General features: G+C 48.5%; 1 protein-coding gene across 1 annotated transcript; it reads left to right on the top strand.

The window, feature by feature from the left end:
• The first annotated feature begins 21,116 nt into the window (after window positions 1–21,116).
• On the top strand, window positions 21,117–26,479 carry LYPD5 (LY6/PLAUR domain containing 5). The gene is made up of 5 exons (XM_028135092.2): window positions 21,117–21,227; window positions 23,351–23,479; window positions 24,030–24,206; window positions 24,365–24,511; window positions 25,665–26,479. The coding sequence occupies exons 1-5, from the start codon at window positions 21,170–21,172 to the stop codon at window positions 25,922–25,924; spliced, it is 771 nt and encodes a 256-aa protein (XP_027990893.2). The 5' UTR covers window positions 21,117–21,169; the 3' UTR covers window positions 25,925–26,479.
• The last annotated feature ends 219 nt before the right edge of the window (window positions 26,480–26,698 follow it).

Raw genomic sequence — 26,698 nt, 5'->3', positions numbered from 1 at the left:
TTGTTGTTAAGTAAAGAAATGCATTTGCTTAGTAATTAATGAATTCTGTTCATTCAAACCAGCCCTAGCTAAAGTGAAGAGGCTCTTCTGAAAGTCAGCGTGTATCAGGACCCTGTTCTTAGCTGTACGACCTCCATGTGGGTCAGAAAAGAACACAGAGCAGTGCTTCTTTAAGGTGTGTGAAAATCACCGAGGGATCTTGTAAATGCCGATTCTGTCCTGCAGGTCTGGGGCAGGACCTGACAAGCTGCACTTCTAACCAGCCCAAAGAAGCTCACGTTACTTTTTGTGTAACACTTCACAATAAAAAAGTTAAAACAGCCCTAACCGGTTTGGCTCAGTGGACAGAGAGTCAGCCTGTGGACTCAAGGGTCCCAGGTTCGATTCCGGTCAAGGCCATGTACCTTGGTTGCAGGCACATCCCCAGTAGGGGGTGTGCAGGAGGCAGCTGATTGATGTTTCCCTCTCATCGATGTTTCTAACTCTCTATCCCTCTCCCTTCCTCCCAGTAAAAAATCATTTTATATATATATATATATATATATATTATATATATATACATATATCCATACACACACACACACACACACACACACACACACACACACATATATACATATACATACATATATATATATATATAGTTAAAACCCCATGTAAACCAAGTCACTGAGAAAACAATATACATCCCCGCCCCTCTCCTAAACTAACGAAACTGCCTATCACCTGGGCCCTGCCTGTCTTCCTCACTAATGATACTCCATACTTTCTCCTTCACTGCTTTGCTCTGGCCTTCTTATGGTTCCTCAAACAAAAGAACCACACTTTGAGTAGCAAGGACACACATCATTTATAGAAATGTTAAAGTTAAACACAGAATGAACCTGGTTTTTCTGACAATGGTTATGAAATAAATGCCCCATAACACAAATCCAGCTCCTTGGTCATTAAAGAGGGGAGGCCACTCATTGCAGGAAGGGTCAGAGGAAGGTGTAAAGCTCACTGAGGGGTGGGAAGATCAAGGTGCTCAACGAACCCATTTCTAACCCAACAAATACCAAACCATTCCTTTGAGAACAGGAAGAAGAAATTCATCTGGTTTCTTCAGAGACAGCCCTGTAATTCCCAGGGAAGAAAGCTGATGTTGCAGAGAGGAGATTCTAGATTATTTCAGGCAGATGACCTTACCCAGTGAAATCAAGTTACTATAGTTCTCCAACATCACATCCATGTATAAGTCCCTCTGAGCAGGGCTCAGGCACTCCCACTCTTCCTGAGAGAAGTCGATGGCCACGTCACTGAAAGTCACCAACCCCTAAAACCAAAAATCCACACGTTACTTATGAAATTAAAGAATTTAAGAAAGTATTTCCAAGAGGGAAAAAAAAGATTGTGAAGAATAAACTGCAAGAAGAGAAAAATATGACAATGAAGGAGGCCTGAAGCTTGTGATACATACAGGTAGGAAAAAGTAAGGAAATTAGTATGACTAAGCAGTGTGTCTACATGTTTTAGAAGAAGCCTGGTAGAGCAGAAAAAACTTCCTGGATACTGTGAGATAACTCAGTTCTCCAGACCTGTCTGATAATATATTTAAAAATCCCAGTTTCTATTCAAGAAAAATAGTGGAGGGGAGAAAGGGAGGCTTATGGGTATACATACACATACCCTGCTATGTGCCTGCTTCATAAATTCTTTATAAATGTGAACTGTCATACCATCTTGTCCCTTTAAGGAATATGGGGGGGGGGGGGGGGGAGAGGAGAGACATGAAATTTTCCCCAAAAAACGCACTATAGAGTATTTCAGAAATATGATTTCCATTAAAAATTATCATTAAGCCTCAAATAAATCATTGTTAGATTTCATCAGAAGAATTATTTCTTACTATGATGAATACATAAAATGGGTTATTAGCTACAATTCAGTTCATCATTTGGATATATGAGATTAATAACTATTATGTTTTCATATTTAGGTTAAACAAAATTTCTAAAGATTTTCTTAATTCTTGGAATCATACTTAAAAATCTGGATCATGCCAAAACCGGTTTGGCTCAGTGGATAGAGCGTCGGCCTTCGGACTCGGGAGTCCCGGGTTCGATTCCGGTCAAGGGCGTGTGCCTTGGTTGTGGGCGCATCCCCGGTGGGGGGTGTGCGGGAGGCAGCTGGTCGATGTTTCTTTCTCGTCGATGTTTCTGGCTCTCTATCCCTCTCTCTTCCTCTCTGTAAAAAATCAATAAAATATATTAAAAAAAAAAATCTGGATCATCTTTTCTTTGGGAAATATTTTTTTAAATGTATTTTTATGGATTTCATAGAGCAAGGGAGAGGGAGAGAGAGAAACATCAATGATGACAGAGAATCATTGATCAGCTGTTTCCTGCAAGTCCCCTACTGGGGACTGAGCCCGCAATCCGGGCATGTGCCCTGACCAGGAATCCAATGGTGACCTCCTAGTTCACAGGATGGCACTCAACCTCTGAGTCACACCTGAGGGGCTGAATCATCTTCTTGTTATCATTAACCACCCATCGCTTAACACCTTCCTTGCTCCCGAGTTGGAGGATACTGTGCCTAACAGATGTTGCCCAAGACCTGCATGTCCTGGTCAATGACAAAATGGACTTTGATGCTGGTGTTCATCAATTAGGGAATCCCTGGAAAGAACCACTCACTCCCCCTCTAATCCTGAAAGCCTTGCAAAGCATATGATTGCACATAAACTTAGGCTGAGGCCAAGAAATCCCAAATCCCACCTGAATCTTCTGGAAAACTCAGGTCTGTGAAGAAGTTCCAAGCTTTCCTGTGTGATCTACTGGGACCCTCCTCACTAACGCATCCATACCACAGACTTGTCAAGGAAATGAGAGATTCTGATAAGGGAAATGGTGCAGGCCTGGTGGCAGGAAGGTGGAGGTGATAACAAAGGGCACCACCCGAGACAGCCTGCCGTGGACATGCCACAGGGACACACCGAAGCTCTTCCAGAAGACGTGCCACCAAAACTGCCTTCTTGGTGGCCGTCCAGCTGTCTACGGGAACAGTATCCTGACTGGCTTCTTTCCTAGCTCCTGTCCATCAGCATCTTAGCAGAAAAGGGAAAACTGTCATTTCCAAAATGTCTAGTCTTTCATTCTCTCCTTTTTCCTCCTTCTCTTATGTAAATCCCATCTGTGCTTTGATAGATAAAACCCATCTACTTTTGGTTTCTCCTTTTATACAAGTAAAAGAGCTATTCTTTGACAGAAGCTCAAGTACTTTCCACAAAAGACTCCATTCCTTTACTTTCTTGACAGAAGACTGAGCATGCAGGAGATGCTGAATGAGTGTGATGGCTGACACGAAAAGGCACCTAGGGAGGGCGCTAGGGTATTTGGTACCATCCTTCCCTGGAATAGGAGGAACTGAGAAGCGGGTTCAGGGATGGGGTTCTGTTAGGTAGAAGGCTTTTGTATAATTAAGGAAAAGATTCGCATGAACTAAAAATCACTGCATTCCAAGTCGAGAGAAACACCAACTTACATCAGTCATGGTTCTGTAATTGCAAGAACTAATTAGTGCTCCATGGGGTTCCTCTATTGGCGAAGCACAGAGTCCAGAAAAGCCAGAGCTGGGGAAGGAAAAGGAAGCTTTAGACCAGGTGTGCTTAACTGATCCCATCATGACTCAAATGAATCCTCACCCCACACACCACATGTGGAATTTAAACTCTCACCTAAAATCCCCAGGGCCTTCAGCAGAAAGGTTTCTTTCACAGCCCAATTCTGGGGGTGCTGCTATGAGCCTGAGATTGGACCACTCAGTCCTTCCCAGATCAGATCTTCTACCCTCCCTTCCCATCTATCAGGGCTGAGAATGGCCAACATGGTCCAAGACCAGAACATACTTCATGGGCTCAGGACTTTAGAAAATTGGTCAAGACATAGGAGCAGACAGGATATACAAACAATTGCTCAGGTAATTGCCTGGGCCCAGAAATATGACTTAATGCATTCAGAACATCCATGCAATGGAACACTTTGAAACTATGCTAAGTTGGGGAAAATAATCAAGATCTATTATCAAAAAAAAAATATATATATATATATATATATATAAAGATCTATTATCAATAGAAGAAAATATGTTACATGAAGTATATAGTATAACTACATTTTTAAATATGTATATATCAATACAGAAAGACTGATGGTCAGATATCAATAGATGAAAAAATGTTTAGAAAGTTATATAGCTATATATAATAATGTAGCATGACCATAATGACCTTTTGGTTTAGGTATTCTGCATAATTATTGTAACAATGGCCATGCATTATATTAGCTATATGATTTCTCTCCCTAGAAAAAAATGGCTGAAATTCACAAAGAAATCTCAAAGGGTATATTGAGAGGTCTTGATCCTGCTACTTTTCATGTCTTCTGACAAATGGGTTTATTTTGTGTCTGAACTTGTCTTTTAGACATGATACCCTCCAGGGAACTGCTGAATCACCTGATCCTATAGCCTTACTTTGCAACTAATATTAGCAGGATAAAAACTATATAGTATGAAACTCACAGGCTATATTCCATTTGCCTCCCCAAAGTTGGTATGACTTAACAGTATTGCTTACAATTACCTTACTATGAATTCCTCAGATAGGTTATCTGAACTGCATATTGGCCTTTGTTGCTGACTGCCCTACTTATTCCTAAACATATTTTGTCTTTCTTATCCTAAAGGTAACAACTACATCTTTTAGTCGTTATATTACCGCCCAAGTATTACTATCTCAGGGTCTTACCTTTGGGATACATTTTTACCCAAAATTCCAGATAGAAATGTATCCTTAAAAAGCTAGGGAAATATATAAGATGTATACATAAGAATATTCAACCAAAAATCATTTATGATAACCAAGAATTAGAAACTATGTAATACTGGGCAAAAGGCTTAATAAATTATGGCCCATTCTACCTTCATAGTTGTGAAGGTAACGGGCCACATTAATTGATGAAGAAAAACATATATAGTCAATTTCTTAGTGAGGCAAGCAGGTTTTTAAAAAGATACATAATGTGTGAAGTGTATGTGAAATTAAGATAAAGACTCTGATGTCAGACTTGAACTTGATGGTTACCAATTTCTCAACACCTCTGTTGAGAAATTCAATAAAAGGGGTAAAAAGTGTCTACAATGGATGGCTGCATTGAAGATTAAGTAAGAAAGACCACATAAAATGGTGTACAATAATTGCTTAATATAAGTTGTAGCCATTACTAGTGAAAATGAAAAAGATTACTTATCCTTTATTACATTGTAATAATGTGAGAAAGTTAATGTAAGAAAGTTAATGCCATTCTTGTAATTTTTCTCTTGATAAAATCTGTGCTTCTCAGGCATGCTTTCTTACAATTCTAAATTTCACAGCCCAGCCCTAAGCCTGCTATTCTTCCTGAATAACAAGGTGAGCAAAGCAGGCTCTTAAAAAGATACAGAAAAAAATATTGCCTCCTTCCAGAAGCTGCAGATGAAGAGACAAAATTAGGCACTGCAAAGCTGGCTCAGAAAATATACTCCAGTGAGGTGTCAATCTGGGAACATTAACCAGAGGCTCAATCGGGTTGTTCTGTGCAAATTGGTGGCTTATTTGAATACTTAAAACTATAACCTCCTTATTCAACCTCCTGGTACTAATGTCTGTCCTTGAAAATATTATTTGTAAAATAGATTTTTGTCAGACTAGAGATTATTGCTATTCTCTGTGGAAGCAACCTTTCAATTCATCTTCATTGCCCTGGTAATCAATTTCTAAATAGCATTTCTATATTCCTAAAAGTTGTAAATACTTGAAAATTTTCAAATAAGGGAAGAATCACTGGCACTTCCCTCTTCTTTCTACATACTCCAGATTAAATAAAGATTAAAATAAAAGCCATGTCTGGGGTTTATTTAATGGCTAAATGTATTTTAAGCAATTATCGTACACCATTTTATATGATCTTTCTTACTTAATCTTCAGTGTAACCACCTGTTACACTTCTTACCCCTCTTTTATTTCATTTCCAACTAAAAGCTAGAGAGGCTTCAACTCAATTGTATCACCAATTAATGTGACTTTATTCTGCAGAAACAAAACCAGGCACATAGGCTTGTAGGAAAACAAACAAGCAAAACACACACACACACTGGAATACTAAGAATGAGTAGGAGAATATAATTTTTTACCTCATTCTGTTTCCTGGATTAATAAATTGTTTTGCCACAAACCTGTATTAATTCCATAATCGAAGCTATAAAGCTTATTTCCAAATGTAAAATATTGAGTGACAGGGAAGGGGTAAATTGCAGTCATTAAGAAAACTAAACAAACAGCCCAACACTGAAACTCAGTGGGCCTGAAACAAATTACACCTACCAGCTCCTGAACATCCCGGGGCGGTAGCTCATCACTACAATGAGACACTTTCACTGTCAAGATTCTCCCGTCAATGAACACGAATTATGTAAGTCACCTTCAAAGTCTGAGGAAGAAAATACATACACATAAGCAGAAACACAACAAAAACATACCTATTTGGTACAAAGTAGATGCTGGACCAGTGTGGCTACACCTAACTTCTTCACCGAATGCACGATGAAAACAACATTTTGGATACGATCCTTGAAAGACGTCTTTCAAAATCCTGTCTTTTCTAATGGAATTCATATAGCGCTCCTAATATTCTTGAGTACTTTTTTCATAAATATAACTTTTGCTTAATATTATCATTTACATTTTTCCTTCTTTTGATTCTTTATAAACATAATTTTTATTAGGTGAATATTATTCTACCACAGGAAATTGAAATTTACCTGTTTCCATTATCACTGGACACTAATTTTCTGTAAGTTCCTTCCCAGCTCTTATATCTTTTTATTCTAGACCAATGGAGCTAGATATTTTGTAAGTCATGTGCACTGGATAACTTCATTAAGTTATAGACATTGTGCCCACTTTTAAAAATTTACAAATATTTGCCAAAATTCTGTCTCAATTTCAAGCCGTTTGTGGTCACCTGGAATAAGAAGACCTGCGGCAAAGACCTACTTTTTCCTCCTTCTATTACCTTACCATTTGAGCATCTGGTCACATTTTTAAACTTGCAAGTAGCCACCACAATCATGTTCATATTTCTCTTCCTATGTTGATCTACAAGGAGTTGATTGGGAAGATCCAGAATCACCACATAACAGCAACTCTTAATATTTACCAAGCTTGTATCATGGGGCAGGCACTGTTCTAAGGAGCTTTACACATATTAGCTCACCTCACATCATTACAACCCCAATAAGGTAGGTATTTTTTGGTCCTGATTTTGTCGATATGGCACAGAGAGCCAGACTCATTTGTCTAAGCTCACGCAGCTAGGAACAGCAGAGCCACGATTTGGATCCAGGTGCTCTAGATCCAGAGCCTTACGCTTAACCACACACAGGACTGCCTGCCTCTCACAACCTACACAAAGTTGGACCTGAAACAACTTATGCTTAGCAATGTTACAGATTTCTACTAAAAGATTATCTGAAAGTCTCTGCCCTTGTTGGTACACACTGCAAAGCCCTATGCCCCAAGCTCAAAGCACATCACTGCTCCTAAAGACATTACAACATGGAAATTTTTAAAAAATATATTTTTATTGATTTCAGGGAGGAAGGGAAAGAGAGAGAGAGAGAGAAATATCGCTAATAAGAGAGAAACATTGATAGGCTGCCTCCTGCACAACCCCTGCTGGGGATCAAGCCCACAACGTGGGCATGTGCCTGACAGGGATTTGAACTGTGACCTCCTGGTTCATAGGCTGATCCTCAACCACTAAGCAACACTGGCTGGGCACAACATTGGAATTTATTAACTGAAACTAACAGTTGCCTCTTCCCTTGCCTTGAGCTTTGAAAATCACAACTGTGGAAAAGATAAAAAATAGTTTATCTACCTGAATACTAACCTCTCCAAGTAATCATAAGCTAAAATAAAGCTCTAACAGTTACCTCCAGGAGGTATATTTCTTTTTTGTTTGTTCCTTTGTTTTTTTGTTAATCCTCACCCAAGGATACTTTTCCATTGATTTTTTGAGAGAGTGGAAGGGAGAGAGAGTGACAGAGATAAAAACATCAATGTGAGAGAGACACATCGATTGGTTGCCTCTCACACGTGCCTGGATAGGGCTGGGGATCAAGTCTGCAGCCGAGGTACAAGCCGTTGACTGCAATCAAACCTGGGACCCTTCAGTCCGGGGCCCACACTCTGTCCACTCAGCAAAACTAGCTAGGGCTCCACGAGGTATATTTCGATACCATCAGAACACTTAGAAAGGAAGAATGCACTGAAGGATTTGAACAATTCACCCTGTGAACAGATGGCCACTAACTGAAGAAAAGGACATTATGGGACCACTGGGAAGGGGGGTGCGTCAGCATGGTGGGTCCCTCACCAGAAGGAGGACCCATGAGACCCTACAGGTCAAGATATTTCAGGCCGAGGAAAGCAAATATTCTAGTGATCTAAAAAACAAAAGTAATTGTATGACTATAAAAGAAACACAAACTCACGTGAACTTCAATGTCCAAATATCCAACTATTCTTTCCTCTTCCTCAGGGTCCTTCTTAGAAACCTGACAGCAGTGGGAGGGGAGAGGAATCATATGACACCAGCATTTCTTGGAGCAGACAGAGTTAAATAAAAAAGGAAAAACAGAACCAAAACACCCCCTAGGGCAGTGGTTCTCAACCTTCCTAATGCCACGACCCTTTAATACAGTTCCTCATGTTGTGGTGACCCCCAACCATAAAATGATTTTCATTGCTACTTCGTAACTGTAATTTTGCTACTGTTGTAATTTCCATTACTGTAACCGTAATGTAAATATCTGATATGCAGGATGTCTTAGGTGACCCCTGTGAAAGGGTCGTTCGACCCCCAAAGGGGTCGCGACCCACAGGTTGAGAACCGCTGCCCTAGGGCCACATCTGCTTTCATCCACGTATAAGCAAGTCGAATTTAAAGGGAGGCTGGACTCTGAGTTGACAGCAATTCTTGGGAACTGAGGCTCGGAAGCATGTAGCTGGCCCCCAAGGAGCAACAAGGGGTGCCTCTTCTAGGAAGCCCACCTGGGACACCCCTCCCCCTCGCGTCTTCCTAGGAGCCTGTCACGAGGACACCTCCAGATGTAAAGTACTTGTCCCAAGTCTACGTTCAGGCTGGGGCTTAGCACAGGGCTTCTTTTCTTGGGGTCATTTAACTTTTCAGGACCTGAGAGTCTAGAGCGAGCATGTCAAACTCACGGCCCGCGGGCTGCATGCAGCCCACAATGAATATTTTTGTGGCCCAGCCAATATAACGGTATGTAAGAAATGTTTTAATAAAAATTTCATAACTTAATTTTTACAATATCCTGTTATACATAATCCTATATAATAAAGAGGTAATATACAAATTAACCGCCCCTCACAAGATGGTTACCTACGACCAGGCCAGCAGGGGGGTTAGTGAGGGACGACCAAACGACTGAAAAGCAGGCTGCGTGGGGCGACCAGGCTGGCTGGGGGGGTGGGGGGGGTGGGGGGGGGGGTGGTGGAGGGGGGCAGTTGGGAGTGACCAGGCCGGTGGGAGGGGGGGCAGTTAGGGGCAACCAGGCTGGCAGGGGGGGGCAGTAAGGGGTGACCAGGCCAGCATGGAGGGGGCAGTTGGGGGTGACCTGGTCAGCAGTGGGGGGCAGTTAGGGGCGACCAGGCCAGCAGTGGGGGGCAGTAAGGGGTGACCTGGCCAGCAGTGGGGGGCAGTTAGAGGCGACCAGGCCAGCAGGGGGGAGGGGGGGGGCAGTTAGGGGCGACCAGGCGGGCAGGGGAGGCAGTTAGGGGCAATCAGGCTGGGGGGGGGGGGGAGGAGGCAGTTAGGGGCAACCAGGCGGGCAGGGGCGGCAGTTAGGGGCAATCAGGCTGGGGGGGGGGGGGGGGGGAGGAGGCAGTTAGGGGCAACCAGGCAGGCAGGTGAGCGATTAGGAGCCAGTGGTCCAGGATTGTGAGAGGGATGACCGACTGCCAGTTTAGGCCCAATCCCCGGGATGGGGCCTAAATCAGCAGTCAGACACCCCCCAAGGGGTCCCAGATTGGAGAGGGTGCAGGCTGGGCTGAGGAGACCCCCCCCCCCCACCTCTCGCATGAATTTCAGGCTTCTAGTTATTAATAACAAATCACAACGTTCACTAACTGATCACTATAGTCGTGTTGCATTCATTTCCCTTATGCGCCTTATGCGCAGGCGCACCATTTCTCTCCACTAATACCAGCAGCGAATATTTTAGCAGCCGACGGCCACGCCATTAGTCTTATACCGACTTGTTTGGTGTGCGCAACAGGAAATACTTCGCTTTCGGAGAACAAGAAAAATAGGTTTATTTGCGTTACGCTTATTAATTTGTGCAGTTATTCAGTGTCTGGTAAGTTCATGTTCAAGAAAAAATATTAAATTTTTTAAAATGTTCTATTATTTTATGTTAACGATGACTCATTTACTTCGGCCCTTTGTATTCAGCATGTCTCTATCGAAATAAACCTACGTTTCTATGGAAATTGAAGCTTTTGTTTTTTTGCGGCCCACACACACACACACACTTACACCTTGTTTATTTGGCCCGCGTTAGCCTTGAGTTTGACACGCTTGACTCCAGAGGGACCTTAGAGCACACAGCCAAAGCGAACCGCACCTACAAATACAGGCCACGCCCCCCATCACCCCGTTACCAGACAAGCCACGCCCGGTGCCGCCGCCGGTCGCACGCCGTCCTCCTCAGCCGCTCGCAGGCACCCTCAGGGCCGGTGCGCCAGGGGCCTCCTCACCTCAACCGCCTGCGGGCGTCACCCAACCGTCGCTGCCGGTTCCAGTTCCGCTTCCGTGAAGTCTGCTGAGCCCCCCACCCTCGGCCGGCGCTGACTGCTGTGCGGCACGCGACCAACTCGCCGCGCAACGTCCAAGAACTTGGGGGCAACGGAAAAGAACGCAGAGACCGAGGCCAGTTTGGGCCCCGAAGCTTCTGGGAGCCCAGCGGTCCCAAACGCTCTCCACAGCCACACACGCCTCGTCCTGACAAGGCCTGTGCCCGGAGACTTCTGGGAAATGTAGTCCACAGCTGGCGGATTCCCGGAAACTGCGAAGGCTCCCAGGATGCAACTCGGCCCAGCTGTCAGAGGCGCTTTCCCGAAGCCCACCTAGAGAGCTAGTCTGAGTGTAGGGAGCCGTCCTGGGCTTGGGCGAGCCTCGCGGCTCTGGTGTCTTTGGTGACGCTGAGGGTGAATTAAAAGGTTCTCAGCGGCCGAAACCGGTTTGGCTCAGTGGATAGAGCGTCAGCCTGCGGACTGAAGGGTCCTGGGTTCGATTCTGGTCATCAACGGGCAGGTCCCCTGAGAGGGGGCAGGTGTGAGGCTTTAGCAGCCAACACTCCCAGCAGCTGGGGAATGGGCGCACCAGCCAGGTTCACCGAGTTCCCCCACTTCACTCTGCCTTCCAGGAGTTCCGAGTCCTGGACCCCAAGGCAGACTCTGTGATCAGCCCACAGAGCCTACGTGTGTTGTGGTAAATTAGCACCAATCCTTAGAAACAAGTACAGTAGGGAGAGAGAACACCAGGCATGAGATCATGAGAACTACAATGTGGAATCAGAACATAGACATACAGATATTTTGGAGCCAGGTTTTCCTTTATCAAAAAAACGCTCAAAAATAAGGGCGAGAAAGGAGAAATGAGTCCGCCATTAAAGGGGCAATGGCAGGAAGTCCGACACTGAGGCAGAAAAGGAAGTCCCAAAGTAAGGAAGGTTATGAATTGAGGTTTTCCTTCCTTTAGGAATTGGGCCTCAGCCAGGTGGGGAGAAAGCAAGGTGGCAGCCTTCGTGTGGTTCCTAATGTTAAAAATAACCCTCTATTCAAGGGCTCTTTGCTGGGCCCTGCCCTGGCATGGCATATCTGTTCACTGGTGTGTTTCATTTCCTCTCTAGCACCAAGGGAGGGTGGGTCAGACCTGGGCATCTGAGAGGGAACCTTCCAGAATTAGGGTCCTAAACTCAGGATTTCCTGTCTTAATGCCATGCCCCATTTAAAAAAAAACAAAAACATTTAATCACATTTATTTATTTATTTGTTTGTTTGTTTGTTTTTGTTAATCCTCACTTAAGGGTATTTTTCCATTGATTTTTAAAGAGAATGGAAGAGAGAGGGAAAGACAGAGAGAAACATCGATGTTAGAGAAACACATTGATTGGTTGCCTCCTGCGGGATCCCTGACCAGGGCCCGGGCTGGGGAGGAGCCTGCAACCAAGGTACATGCCCTTGCCCGGAATCAAACCTGGGACCCTTTGGTCCGCAGGCTGATGCTCTATCCACTAAGCCAAACTGGCCAGGGCGCCATGGCCCATTTTATGAATCAGGCTCAGCTCTGGTCAATGGGTGTCTTTATATCCATTATTGATTCTGGGAAATAAATTAAGGAATATGTCTCACCTTAAGGGACTCAGAGTCAACAATTACATCTTTTTCCTGTGGTCTAAGAAGAACCTGAGGAGAAGAGGGCTATGCCTTCTCCTCACATTATCCAAAGGGATAGCTTTTTATGGATGTTTTTCCAAAGCCAATCTTGACCACGAGAGAAAACAATAAAAAAATGAACCCCCATTTTCTATGTCCATGCTGAAAACCAGACATGTATATGATTTTATTTATTCCTTATAATATTCTTAAAATAGAGGTGCTGTGGTCCCCAACTTTAAAGGAAATATTCAAGAGGTTAGAAGGGAAAGAATTTTGGCAAGTCTAATAGTGAGAAATGATGAACAGGAGGTCTCAGGAAGCCAAGAACAAAAAGAAAAAGAAGGGGGAAAAGGATAACTAAATACACAAAAAATGAGGGTCACAGATTTCTTTATAAGCTTCAGATTTAATATGGCACACCTCCCCTTCCCAAGTAAGAAAACGTACTAGGGTTTCAAAATAAAGCCCCAAGACCAAAAGTTACCTTTTCTGAAACTTCCTAAGAAGAGAAAAAAATCATACCAAGTAGAACTCTAATACCTAGATGGTGAGCCTGTCGTTGCCAAGGTTTATGCCTGTGGGTGTGAGAAAGCCCCAAATTGAGTTATAGTTCGGGGAAACCATGATCCCATTTCCTACCAGAGCAGTCATTATAATGTCACTGGTAGCAATGACAGTGTCTGCAGGGGAAACAATATCCCCGAGAAACTGTTGGCCCAGGTTAAAAATCTATAATAATAAAAGCATAATATGCTAATTAGACTGGACAGCCGAACGACCTTCCAGGCGTCATTCCGACGTCCTTCTGGACGAAGCTGTGGCAGCAGGGGCCAAGGCAGAAGCAATTAGGGGCAATCAAGCAGGCAGGCAGAGGCAGTTAAGAGTGATCAGGCAGGCAGGCAGAGTGGTTAGGGGCGATCAGGCAGGCAGAGGTGGTTGGGGTGATCAGGCAGGCAGGCAGAGGCAATTAGGGGTGATCAGCCAGGCAGGCAGAGTGGTTAGGGGTGATCAGGCAGGCAGGCAGGCAGGCCAGCAGTCCTGGATTGCGAGAGGGATGTCCGACTGCCAGTTTAGGCCCTATCCCACATCCAGCCTAAACTGGCAGTCGGACATCCCCCGAGGGGTCCCAGATCGCAAGAGGGTGAAGGCTGGGCTGAGGGACCTCCCCGCCCCCGTGCATGAATTTTGTGCACCGGGCCTCTAGTAGTAATAATCTCTATGCTAATAAAAGAGAAAAATGCTAATTGACCGTACCTTCGCTACGCCCACAGCCAATCAGAGCGACTATGCAAATTAACCCAACAAAGATGGCGGTTAATTTGCATACGCGAAGGGAGGGAGGAGTGAAGACTGAAGACAGCCTAGAAGGAAGAGGGAGGGAAAGCAGAAAGCAAGGCGGCTGCGGGAGGGAAAGTGCGGGCGGGGCGCTTTCCGATGGTCTTAGGCAACCCTGCTAGCAGTTCTCAACCTGTGGGTTATGACCCACAGGTTGAGAACCGCTGCTGTAGAGTCTAAGACCATCGGAAAACACAGATATTTACATTACGATTCATAACAGTAGCAAAATTACAGTTATGAAGTAGCAACGAAAATAATTTTATGGTTGGGGGTCACCACAGCATGAGGAACTGTATTAAAGGGTCGTGGCATTAGGAAGGTTGAGAACCACTGCTTTAGATGTTCCTAAAATCCCATCCTAGCTCCCAAGTTCTGCTGCTCCTGGCTAGGGTCTCTTCCAAGAAGCCTCTGTCTTCCTCTTTGTCATGAGCCATCCGCCCCCCACATCTGCCCCATCTGTGTGAGGCTTTCCACAGTCACCACACACCGTTGTCCATGTTGGGTGCTGCACAAGGGCACTATCCCTAAGGAGGTGCCAATCACACCACAGGCATTTCTATTAGTTTGGAAACAATTAAAAAAATATTTTTGTGTAGTGTCTTACTCTTTTTGTGACTGCAGGGATTTCTAGTTTATCGCAACAGTGTTCCAGCAGATGGCAGTAAAGTACCTTCTTTCAACAGGGCTGGTAGCCACCATTCCTCTTCCACTGACCAAGGAGAAATCAGGGTGAAAATGGGAACACATTGTTGATCTCATATCATCTAAAATAGCCTGTGCTTCACCCTGGCTGTGCGGCTCAGTTGGTTGGAGCGTTGTCCTTTATACCGAAAGGTTTCGGGTTCGATTTCTGGCCAGGGCACATCCCTAGGTTGCCTGGATGGAAGGAAACCAATCAATGTTCTCTCTCACCTCTCTCTCTCTCTCTCTCTCTCTCTCTCTCTCTCTCTCTCTCCTCCATTCCCCTCTCTCTAAAATCAATAAGCATATCCTCAGGTAGGGATTAAAAATAATAATAAATAAATAAAATAGCCGGTACTTCTAAACAAGGAACTGCTCTTCCACCTGATACACAGAGCATCTTTTTTTTTTCTTTTCTTTTCTTTTTTTTTAATCCCTATTGGTATCTGCGCACTGGCCGCATTCAGTGTTTCATATTGCAGTTCATATTTTCTGCTAGTTATTTTCTGGAACAGACCAGAACTAGTGAGTTCTAAACTTAAATTCACATGTCCTCTCACTTGGCACACATCGCTGTGTAATAACTAATATACTGTTACCATTAGTAATTCACAGAGAACGGAGGTGGGTGGAAATTAGAGAGTATTACACAACAGCCGGTTAATTATGTTTTTATAGTAGTTACTGTTGCTTTAAAATTTTCCAGCAGTTATAAAAATTAACTATTGCCTGGCTCGTGTGGCTCAGTTGATTGAGTGTCATCCCATTTGCCAGGAGGTCACCAGTTCCATTCCTGGTCAGGGTACATGCCAGGGTTATGGGCTCTCAATCCCCAGTAGGGGGTGTGCAGGAGGCAGCCTGTCTCGCTCTCATCAATGTTTCTCTCCTCCCCCCTCTCTAAAATCAATAAAAACATTTTTTAAATGTTTAAAAAATTAACTATCATTAAAATGTAATGACTTACCTACATATTATTTTAAAATGTTAAAATTCTAAAATAAAACATCAAGCCTATTTTTACATTTACCAGGAAGGATAGATAATTAGGATCAGAAAATGGAAAACTGTTATAAAACTAACTAGATCATTGAATAAGCTTTTGTGGAAAATACGGTGGGGGAGGACTTTCCACAGCTGTTATGTAGATGAATCCAGATGTGTTAAGGATTGGCTTGACTTTACCTCCCACCTCCATGTAAGCCACCAGGAAACATTTTCAAGAAATGGCTGAGAGAGAGATAAATGAAGAAGCCTTTCATTAAATATGCTTAATATATTTTTTATTGATTTTTTTAGAGAAAGAGGAAAAGAGAGAGAAACATCGATGTGAGAAACATCGATCTGCTTCCTTCCTGCACGCCCCTCAGCGGAGATGGAGACCGAAACCTGGGCATTCCCTGACCAGAAATCAAACCGGCAACCCTTTAGTACATGGGACCACGCCCAATCAACTGAGCCACACTGGCCAGGGCTAAATATGCTTTTTGCCAATCCAGATACCCTGCTATCTGATTTGAACATTAGACTCTTAAAGTTAAACTCTTAAATTTTAAAGATTTGGAGATCCGACTCAAATTTACACTCTCAAAAATGATTCACTTTCAATAAGAACGTTGAACTTCCAAAAGCCTATAACGACAGACAGAAATGTTTCACCAAATTCTCCCAACTGGGGAATAAATAATCAGATTCAGGGATTCAGGTAACTTTATTTCACCAGCTAGGATCCTCTAGTCAATCTTTATTTCAATCTGTGGACATGGAAGAAAATACTGAAAAAGAGAATGAGTTGAGTGTAGTGGGTGCTGTGGTTTGCCACCAAGATCTGTTCCGAAATGAAGGACTTGCTTCTGTCAGCTGGGGCCCCTTGGGCACTGCCTCAGCTGCAGACCCTCAGGCCAGAGCTCCCCCTGGGGTGGACTGGGCCCTCTGGGGACTGAATCACAGCCCACCTTCTCCCTCGGCCCAGTCCTGCTTCCTTCTCTTTCCTCCCACAATCCTGAGCATTCGTGTCCACGTCAGTCTTGCCTCCCAATGAGCCACACACAGCTTGGCAGCTTTGGTCACATATTTGAAAATAAGCAGGTGAGGGACACATCCTCAATGGTGTGCAAGGTTAGCATTATCTTAGCAAATATTCGCAAAGTTAGGATCTGAAAAAGCAAAGTCCTGAACAGGTATTTGTACACCCATGTTCACTGCTTATTGTTCACAATAGCCAACAGGTGGGAGCAACGCATGTTACATCAATGGATGCATGGACAAACAAAATGTGGTATATCCATTCAATGAAATATTACCCAACCTTGAAAAGGAAGGAAATTCTGGCACATGCTACAACATGAATGAACTTTGAAGACATTATGCTAAATGAAATGAGCCAGTCATAAAAAGATAAATACTGCACAATTCCACTTAGGTCTCTAGGATAGTCAAATTCATAGAAACCAAAGGAGAGTGATGGTGGTTGCCAGGGGCTGGGAGGAGGGAGTATGAGTTGTTTTTCAACAGGTCTGCAATTTCCGTTTTGCAGGATGAAAAGTTCTAGAGATTGGTTGCACAACAATATGAATATACTTAACACTACTGAACTGTAAAAAACTTAAGATCTGATCTAAAAAAGGCAAGGTTTATATGAAAATAACAAAAGAAAATATTGGTGCACAATATATACAATTCAGTTTTGGCAAGGCAGTGACCAGAGTTCCAGAAGGAAAGTCCACCATTGTGTGGAAGAATATTTGTGCCGAACATAAAGATTGGCAGCAATGAACATCACGCTAGGGCAGTGGTCGGCAAACTCATTAGTCAACAGAGCCAAATATCAACAGTACAACGATTGAAATTTATTTGAAAGCCAAATTTTTTAAACATAAACTTCTAACGCCACTTCTTCAAAATAGACTCGCCCAGGCAGCGGTATTTTGTGGAAGAGCCACACTCAAGGGGCCAAAGAGCCGCATGTGGCTCGCGAGCCGCAGTTTGCCGACCCCGGTGCTAGGGGGTCACATAAAATAAAAACCACAACTCATGCCCTAACCGGTTTGGCTCAGTGCATAGAGCGTCGGCCTACGGACTGAAGGGTCCCGAGTTTGATTTCAATCAAGGGCATATACCCTGGTTGTGGGCACATCCCTAGTAGGGGGTGTGCAGGAGGCAGCTGGTTGATGTTTCTCTCTTATCGATGTTTCTGGCTCTCTATCCCTCTCCCTTCCTCTCTGTAAAAAATCAATAAAATATATTTTAAAAATACACCACAACTCGTTACAATATTGCATGTTTGATTAGTGAATGGACTTATTTCACATAAGGTAAGGAATACTAAGTGTTTCTCAATTATTTGGGCACAAAGCCTGTTTGTAGTTAACAGGTCAGTTAACAAGTATTGCTAGGTGGACAGATTTCCCGGTTGCACCTATTCCTATATATAAACTCGGGATTTGTCCAGTACATGATATAATTGGGGACATATGATGTACACATTTAGGAAACGGATTACACAGACTAAATCTGGGGAGGGGGGAATCATTTGAGAGGTGAGCTATTTATAAAAATGGAAGCTTCTGGAATACGACAGAAGATCCTTGAGAAAATTCTAAGGCATTCAAACAGTCCCATTTGGACACCCAAGCACCAGGCAGCTGAGGACATCCAGACCTACTCCAATAGGTGGTTGGTTCTGGGGAAGAGACTCCAGGCAAAACCTCCTAACTTGCCTCCTCCGCTCTTCCTGGAGGAGCAAACCCCTGTTCTGCACATTCGTTAAACCAGATAACGAGTAATGCAGCCAAAATTTCTTTCCATGCCACTGAATGTTTGCATATCATTCAAGCACCCTGCAACTACTCTTCAGCTCCTAATAAATGTTGGAATATATCAAAAATACATCTATCAAAAATAAAGTTGAAACTGTTCAATATGCAAAGAGAAAGCTAGCTAAGAATTCATTTGAGGTTGCAGCAACACCCTTTAAGAAACTGTACATGGCATTCATAAAGATTTGCGTCTTAGAACATAAGCCAAATTTACACTTTGAAAATCATCTACTTCTTAAAATTTTTTCATTTATTGACGGGGCGGGGGGGGGGGGGAGAGATTTGTTGCTCCACTTATTTATGCATTCATTGGTTGATTCTTGTATGTGCCCTGACCGGGGATCAAACCCGCAACCTTGACGTATGGGACGACACTAACTGAGCTACTCGGCCAAAGTAAAAATCATCTACTTTTCAATGATGTTTTAAGTGAAAGTAATATTTTGAGCAAAATAATGCAGGAACCCAATTCAATGCCCTAATGAGGGCAAAGGGGGACAGAATAACACAAGAGGAGTCCAAGTGGAAGTACGCTGTTTCCGGTATGTGTGTGTGCTTGAAAGAACCTACAGTAAAAAGTCCTTAAAATAGCACCTTAATGGCTATGACAAAACATCCTCACTTTCCCTCAATCTCTTAATTTCTAAAGTTTAATTACTGAAAAGTGTCTACAAAAAAAATCTTTGGGTTCCTGGGGAGCTGGGAGTTCCTGTTGGATGGCCCTCTGTTGATGCCAGGACCCTGCCACACCTTAGACTAGATCACTGGGTCTCCACTGGATTACCTGCAATGGGGAGCTTTGTACCTGACATCTCACAGCCTCCGAAAATACCTGGAGATTACCAGATTGAAGATCACACATGCCCAGCCACACACACGGTCACTGACACACACACACACACACACACACACACTCACACACACACACACACACACACACTCACACACACACACACTCACACACACACTCACACACACATACATTCACACACACACACACACACACTCACACACTCACACACACACACACTCTCACACACACACACACACACACATTCACACACACACACACACACACACACACACACACACTCACACACACACACATACACACACGCACTCACACAAGAATGAGCTGCTCTGCGGACCCTCCAGTCTCAACCTGTGGATCAGGGAGCCACTGTGAACACCTCCAAAGCTCCACCTTCCACTAGGGCTTCTGAGAACCCAGCCCCTTCCTGGGCCAGCCTCCACTCCCAGGGCCTCTGGCTCCAGCCCCGGACAGAGAGCCTGGGGCGGGGACAGGAGAAGCAGGAATAATAATTTGGATGCAAAACAGTTTGGGGGAAGTGGTGCCTAATGGGAGGAGTGGGGATTTGGCAAGAGGAGAGTGAGGGAGGCTCTGCCTGTGAGCATCCAGAACCCTGGTGAGTGTCATAGTTCCCGGGGATCCGCTGTCAAAGAAAACTTACCCCGAACAAAGTAAAACAGGCCAGGAGACTTAATTCAGACCACGGCAATCGGGGAGAGAGGCTGAGCTCAAAGCCAAGAAACAAAAGGTGGGAAGGGTTTCCAGTCCTGGATGGGCTCGTGGCAGGAAAGTTGCTAGAGGATGAGCAGAGGGAGCTTGGTCCGCGGGATGTGTCCAGCTCGCTGCGTCATTCCTGAGTCAGATGTTTGTCTCTGTCATCAGGCATCTGTGCTTGCTAATTGCCACTTATTCATGTTCAGCTCCTGCCCTCCCACGGAGCTGGGAGACAGGGGTGCTATCTTCCTTGGTGAGGACATTCCAAGGGCTGGCTCCCAGGTCCCTGAGAAAGGCACTCCTGGGAGTAAAACTGGCAAGAGGCTGGGTGAAGGTTTACCTACATTTCAAAGGGACAGACAAAGCATTTGCAATGACGAGTTTTCTGAAGTAAACGCTCTAAGAAAAGGAAGGTCGGGGCCTGTGCTTACAGCCAGGAGAAACCTGTGTGACATGTAGTCAAGCTCGGGGGACGGGAAGGCTGTCCTGGCCACCGCCATTATGTCAGCTCTGTCCCATCCATCTGTGGCCTGTGACCCTAGGTCTCTGCACGCGACGGGTGCCCGCCCTGCACAGAGTGGGTGTGATGCCTGCAGGCAGCTCCTCCAAGCGGGGAGAAGAGGCAGGTCAGGAGGGCTGGCGGGGGGTCTGGGCCCCAGCTATGACTGCCTGCAGGGACACCACCTGCATGTCCCCATCGGCCCTATGTCTGATGTCCACATGGGTCTGTCTGTGTCCTTGGGGGACAGTGTGTCCCTCTGGCTGGCTGCCTGTGTCTCTATCTCATCCAGTTTTTAAAATTCATTCATTTAGTAATCTAATAAACACTTACTAAATGCCTTCTGTAGGCATGTCCTGTTCGTCGGGGTGTCACCCCTCTTTTACCTTTACATCTGTCCACGTTGTCTTTCTACATGCCATGTGTGACTCTGGGTCGCTCTCTTCCTCTCTCCCCTCCCCTCCACCCCTCCCTTCTCCCTCCTCCTCCCCCTCCCCCTCCCCCTCTTCCTCCCTCTCCCTCTTCCCCTCAATTGATACATCCCCAAGAGCCCAGGTCCCCAGGACAAGAGTGCCCAGGCTTCCTCGTGGCCCCACCATAACGTGTAGGAGGAGACCAGCCCTAGAGAGGGAGGGCGGGGGTGGAGGAATCCTGCCAGGCCGGGAAGCTGGGATGCCTGGAGCAAGGCAGGGAGAACTAGCCCAGCCAAAATCAGAGCAGGAGGAGCTGTCCACGGTGTCTCCACTGAGCTCCACGACCTGGCAATGGGAGTCCCCAGAGCCATCCTGCTCTGCCTCTTTGGGTCTGTTCTCTGCCTGACAGGTAGCCAGACTTCTGAGTCCACCGACAAGAAGGGCCTGGTGGGGGCCTGGACTCCTGGGTCTGAGAGAGGAGGGTCTGGGGGCCTGGACCCCTGGGTCTGAGGAAGGAGGGGCTGGGGGCCTGGACTCCTGGGTCTGAGGGAGGAGGGCTGGGGGCCTGGACTCCTGGGTCTGAGGGAGGAGGGCTAGGGGCCTGGACTCCTGGGTTTGAGGGAGGATGGGCTGAGGACTGGACTCCTGGGTCTGAGGGAGGAGGGAGGGGCTGGGGACTTGGACTCCTGGGTCTGAGAGAGGAGGGGGCTGGAGGCCTGGACTCCTGGGTCTGAGGGAGGAGGGGCTGGGGGCCTGGACTCCTGGGTCTGAGGGATGAGGGAGGGGCTGGGGGCCTGGACCCCTGGGTCTGAGGGAGGAGGGGCTGGGGCCTGGACTCCTGGGTCTGAGGGAGGAGGGAGGGGCTGGGGACCTGGACTCCTAGGTCTGAGAGAGGAGGGGGCTGGAGGCCTGGACTCCTGGGTCTGAGGGAGGAGGGAGGGGCTGGGGACTTGGACTCCTGGGTCTGAGAGAGGAGGGGGCTGGAGGCCTGGACACCTGGGTCTGAGGGAGGAGGGGCTGGGGGCCTGGACTCCTGGGTCTGAGGGAGGAGGGAGGGCCTGGGGGCCTGGACTCCTGGGTCTGAGGGAGGAGGGAGGGCCTGGGGGCCTGGACTCCTGGGTCTGAGGGAGGAGGGGCTGGGGGCCTGGACTCCTGGGTCTGAGGGAGGAGGGCTGGGGGCCTGGACTCCTGGGTCTGAGGGAGGAGGGGCTGGGGGCCTGGACTCCTGGGTCTTGGTCATGGAGAGGCCTGGAGACTGTGCCCTTCATTTCTCTCCCCCTATCAGTCATTTTCTCCATCTGTCTTCCTGCCACTTCAGCCTTTCTCATCCTCCTTGCCCATGACTCCACTCCAGGGCACTCCGGGGAGCCGTGGGTGCTCCTTACAAAACTGTCAGGGAAACTTGGCCTCATCCTCAGGCACCCCCTTCCCCCAGTTTGGGTAAGAACGGGGCCATAGTCATTGGGACTGAAGTGGTTACAAAGACAAGGCGCTGGAGAGGTGGGAAGGAGCCATGTCTGCACAGCTGGAGACCGGCAGTGTGTGTGTCAGTGTGTCACTGTGTCCGTGGGTCTCTGAGCTTGTGTGTGTTCCTCTGGGTCAGGTTTTGATGCCGGGTGATTGAACAAATGCTTTGATGGTGTGTTTATCTCTTACTTCACTTTTTAATGTATAATTCTGTACATCCGTGCCTCTCTTTGTAGTGATGCATGTCTGTGTATCAGGCCTGCATTTTTCTCTGTGTATATGTGTGTATGTCGCTCTGTGTACCTCTGTCTCATGACTCCGTGTGTCTTGTATCTATGACTTTAAAGTGTACGTTTTTATGGGTCTTTTTCATGTACCTCTCACTACAGAATTGTGGTCTTTCTACGTGTGTGTCTGGTATGACTTCCTGTGCTCCTGGGTTTCTGTGTGGGGTTGTTGGTTCCATAGTAGGATTTTGCGTGTGTGAGGTGTTGTGCCGTGGCCGGGGGGGTTTCTATGGAGGGCCTGGGGGGGTTGTTTTGTGGGTGAATGGATGCCTTCAGGATACTCTGTCCGTCTGAGGTTTGCAAGAGCCTGTCAGTTTTGTTCCTTTGCATTTATGTCAGTGTTTAGGGGTTCTGTGTGAGCATCCTGGGGCTGGCTGTGGATGTGTAGTTCAAGATCACACATCCGCTGCCTGTACGGGAGCATCTGTTTTCCATCAGTGGCCTTTAAGTGCAACTGAACATCAGGAGTGCAGTTGGGAGAGGGACAGGCAGAGCAGGAGTGAATCATCTCCTCCAGTTTAAGTCTTAGAGAGGTTCCTGGGAGAGTCCAGACCTGGAACAGCCTGGGGGGGCGGGGACGGGACTGGACTGGCTGGTGCTGTCTCAGGCCTTTAGTCTGGCTCTAGGTAGAACAGCCATGACCAGTGATGACAGCAGACCCTGTCTCCCTCAGAGAACAGCCTGAGGTGTGGCTGTCATGTGCAGGGTGGAGTCCCCAGTGCCTGGGACAGGGCATCCCTGGCCTGCTCCTCTCACCCACCCCTGCTCCTCCCCTCAGTGTCCCAAGGCCTGCAATGCTACAGCTTTCAACACATCTACTTCGGGCCCTTTGACCTCAGCGGCTTGAAACTCGCCAACATCTCCTGTCCCTATGGATGCTCTGAGGCTGTCTTGTCGCTGGACACTGGTGAGGGGCAAGGAAGGGTGAGAGGAAAAAGAAGGAGAAGGGTGTGCAGAAGAGAAAGGGGTGGGGGGCAAGGACCAGGGTGAGAGCCTAGGGGGGGAGGGGAGGAGCGGAAGGGCTGGAGGAATTGTGTAGAAGAAAGGCCGCAGGATAAGGAAGGAGTGGGAGGTGGAGGGAAGGGAGGAGAAGGAAGGCGTGGATGAGGGCGTGAGGTGCGGGGAGGAGGAGAAGGCATCAGGGAGCCTGAAAGAGGTGGTGGGAGGAGAGGGGCAGAAAGGAGGCGGAGGGGAGGGAGGCCGGAGCCGGGGAGGAAAGGGTTGATGAGGACAGGGAGAGGGAAGGGGTGAGGGGAGGAGGTGGCCGGGGAAGTGGAGTTTGAGCGGGAGAGAGGGGGGAGTTGAAGGGCAGGAGGGAGAAGGAAGGTGAGAGAGGAGCGGAGGGGGAGACTGGAGACTGGAGGGGGCCAGGTGGAGAGCGGAGGGAGAGGAAGAGGAGGGGCGAGGAGGCAGGCGGGGAAGAAACGCGCACCGGGCCCCACCCCCTCCCGCCGCAGGGTACCGCGCCTCGGTGACCCTGGTGCAGAAGGGCTGCTGGACCGGCCCGCCCGCGGGCCAGATGCAGTCCAACGAGGACGCGCTGCCGCCCGACTACTCGGTGATTCGCGGCTGCACGACCGACTGGTGCAACGCTGACTTCATGACCCACGACACCATCCCCAACCTGAGCCCAGGTGTGCGGGGGCGGGGGGCGCGGGGCCCCGGAGCGCCTCCTCCCCGCTCCTGGCTCTCCAGCCTCCACAGCTGGCGAGGCGGGCGCCCTGGTGCGGTGCGCGACCCGCACCACCGCGGGGGAACCATCCGCTAAGGTCGTGTCCACGCTCTCCCCCAGCGCCCAACCCGCCCACGCTCAGCGGCACCGAGTGCTACGCCTGCGTGGGGATCCGCCCGGAGGACTGCGCCCCGAGGAAGTCCCGGCGGGTCCAGTGCCACCAGGACCAAAGCGTCTGCTTCCAGGGCAATGGCGAAATGAGCGTCGGTGAGAGGCTGGGCGGGGAGGGGGCTGGAGGCAGGGCAGGCCGGAGGGTAGAGGCAGGGCCCTAAGGAAGAGCTGTGGTCCCCTCGGATGGGGAAGGCACCTGGTCTGGAGGGAGAAGGCGTGGCCCGATCTGAGGAGGGAGGCGTGGCCCGGTCTGAGGAGGGAGGCGTGGCCCTATCTGAGGAGGGAGGCGTGGCCCTGGTCTGAGGAGGGAGGCGTGGCTCGATCTGAGGAGGGAGGCGTGGCCCGATCTGAGGAAGGAGGCGTGGCCCGGTCTGAGGAGGGAGGCGTGGCCCGGTCTGAGGAAGGAGGCGTGGCCCGATCTGAGGAGGGAGGCGTGGCCCGGTCTGAGGAGGGAGGCGTGGCCCGGTCTGAGGAAGGAGGCGTGGCCCGGTCTGAGGAGGGAGGCGTGGCCCGGTCTGAGGAAGGAGGCGTGGCCCGGTCTGAGGAGGGAGGCGTGGCCCGGTCTGAGGAAGGAGGCGTGGCCCGATCTGAGGAGGGAGGCGTGGCCCTGGTCTGAGGAGGGAGGCGTGGCCCGGTCTGAGGAAGGAGGCGTGGCCCTGGTCTGAGGAGGGAGGCGTGGCTCTATCTGAGGAAGGAGGCGTGGCCCTGGTCTGGAGGGAGGCGTGGCTCTATCTGAGGAAGGAGGCGTGGCCCGGTCTGAGGAAGGAGGCGTGGCCTGATCTGAGGAGGGAGGCGTGGCCCGGTCTGAGGAGGGAGGCGTGGCCCGGTCTGAGGAAGGAGGCGTGGCCCTGGTCTGGAGGGAGGCGTGGCCCGGTCTGAGGAAGGAGGCGTGGCCCTGGTCTGGAGGGAGGCGTGGCTCTATCTGAGGAAGGAGGCGTGGCCCGGTCTGAGGAAGGAGGCGTGGCCCTGGTCTGAGGAGGGAGGCGTGGCCCGGTCTGAGGAGGGAGGCGTGAGGAGGGAGGCGTGGCCCTGGTCTGGAGGGAGGCGTGGCCCGATCTGAGGAGAGAGGCGTGGCCCCGGTCTGAGGAGGGAGGCGTGGCCCGATCTGAGGAGAGAGGCGTGGCCCTGGCCCGATCTGAGGAGGGGGACTGGGAATGAGTTTGTGGACCCACTTGGGCCCTGGCTTCCTTCAGTTCTGACCCCTCCTCACTGCCACCTCCCCCCCCCCCCCCCCACCCCGCCTCCCCAGACAATTTCTCAGTCCCCGTGTACATCAGAACCTGCCACCGGCCCTCCTGCACCATCATGGGCACCACCAGCCCCTGGACAGACATCGACCTCCAGGGCTTCTGCTGTGAGGGGCCCCTGTGCAACGGGGGCTCCGTGACCCAGCCCTTCACCATCTCCTCGGCCACCGCGCCTCCCCTGGCACCGCACCTCCTGGCCCTGCTCCTCGTAATTCCTCTGCTGGTGGGCACTCTGGGGCGACCCCTCTGCCTCTCCCCATAGACAGCCTCTTCATGAGCAGGATGCTGGGGGCAGGGCACGCCCTCCCCGCCGCACTGCTTCAGCCCCTGTACTGTGGGAAATGACAAAAATATAGTTTCATTCCTGCCTCTCTCCCTCTCACTTCTCTGTGCTGCCCCACCCTCACCTGCTCAGCAGGCCTGGCAGAAATGGGGTGAGGCCCCCAGCATCCCAGGGTGGGGAGACACAGCCACATCCTGCACTGCATGAAGAGCAAACCTGACAATAGATATTATGTGCTGAGCACCAGCGAGGCCCAGCACCCCATGACCCCACTCCCTGTGCTCCCCACACCTCCCCACCCCCAGCCTAGGGCCGCTCCAGCAGGCAGCCATGATGATGTCTTTATTATCATCAGGAGAGGCTCGAGAGGCAGTTATCGTAAAAGTTCAGAGCCCAGGCTCTGAAGCCAGGCTGAATGGGTTCGAGTCCCAGCTCTACCTTTTAGCCTGTGGGGAACTTGGGCAAGTTACTTAACCTCTCTGCACCTGCGTTTCCTCACCTGTAAGGCAGAAGTGACAATAAAACCTACGATGATGACAGAACCTGCTTCCCAGTGGTTGTGGTCGGGGTTTAACGAGCTGAGCGTGGAGTGCCTGGGATACAGCTGCCAGCCAGCACAGGTGGGCTGTTGTCACAAACCCTGTGTGACAGGTGAACAAACGAGGTGGAAGCACTTGCTTAGCTCACGTAGCTCGTGCACAGTCAGGAGCGTGACTCCCAGTCTTGTGAACCACTAGGCAACCCCACCTCCCA

Source organism: Eptesicus fuscus, chromosome 21, assembly GCF_027574615.1.
Source record: "Eptesicus fuscus isolate TK198812 chromosome 21, DD_ASM_mEF_20220401, whole genome shotgun sequence".
Taxonomy (NCBI): domain Eukaryota; kingdom Metazoa; phylum Chordata; class Mammalia; order Chiroptera; family Vespertilionidae; genus Eptesicus; species Eptesicus fuscus.
This window is presented reverse-complemented; position numbering and strand designations above follow the sequence as displayed.

What these genes read in the sequence shown, in the direction of transcription:
- LYPD5 (XM_028135092.2), top strand. Translation starts at nt 21,170, where the DNA reads ATGGGAGTCCCCAGAGCCATCCTGCTCTGCCTCTTTGGGTCTGTTCTC. An exon ending in CATCCCCAACCTGAGCCCAG is followed by an intron (nt 24,207 to 24,364) that starts GTGTGCGGGGGC and finishes GCTCTCCCCCAG; the next exon opens with CGCCCAACCCGCCCACGCTC. An exon ending in CAATGGCGAAATGAGCGTCG is followed by an intron (nt 24,512 to 25,664) that starts GTGAGAGGCTGG and finishes CCGCCTCCCCAG; the next exon opens with ACAATTTCTCAGTCCCCGTG.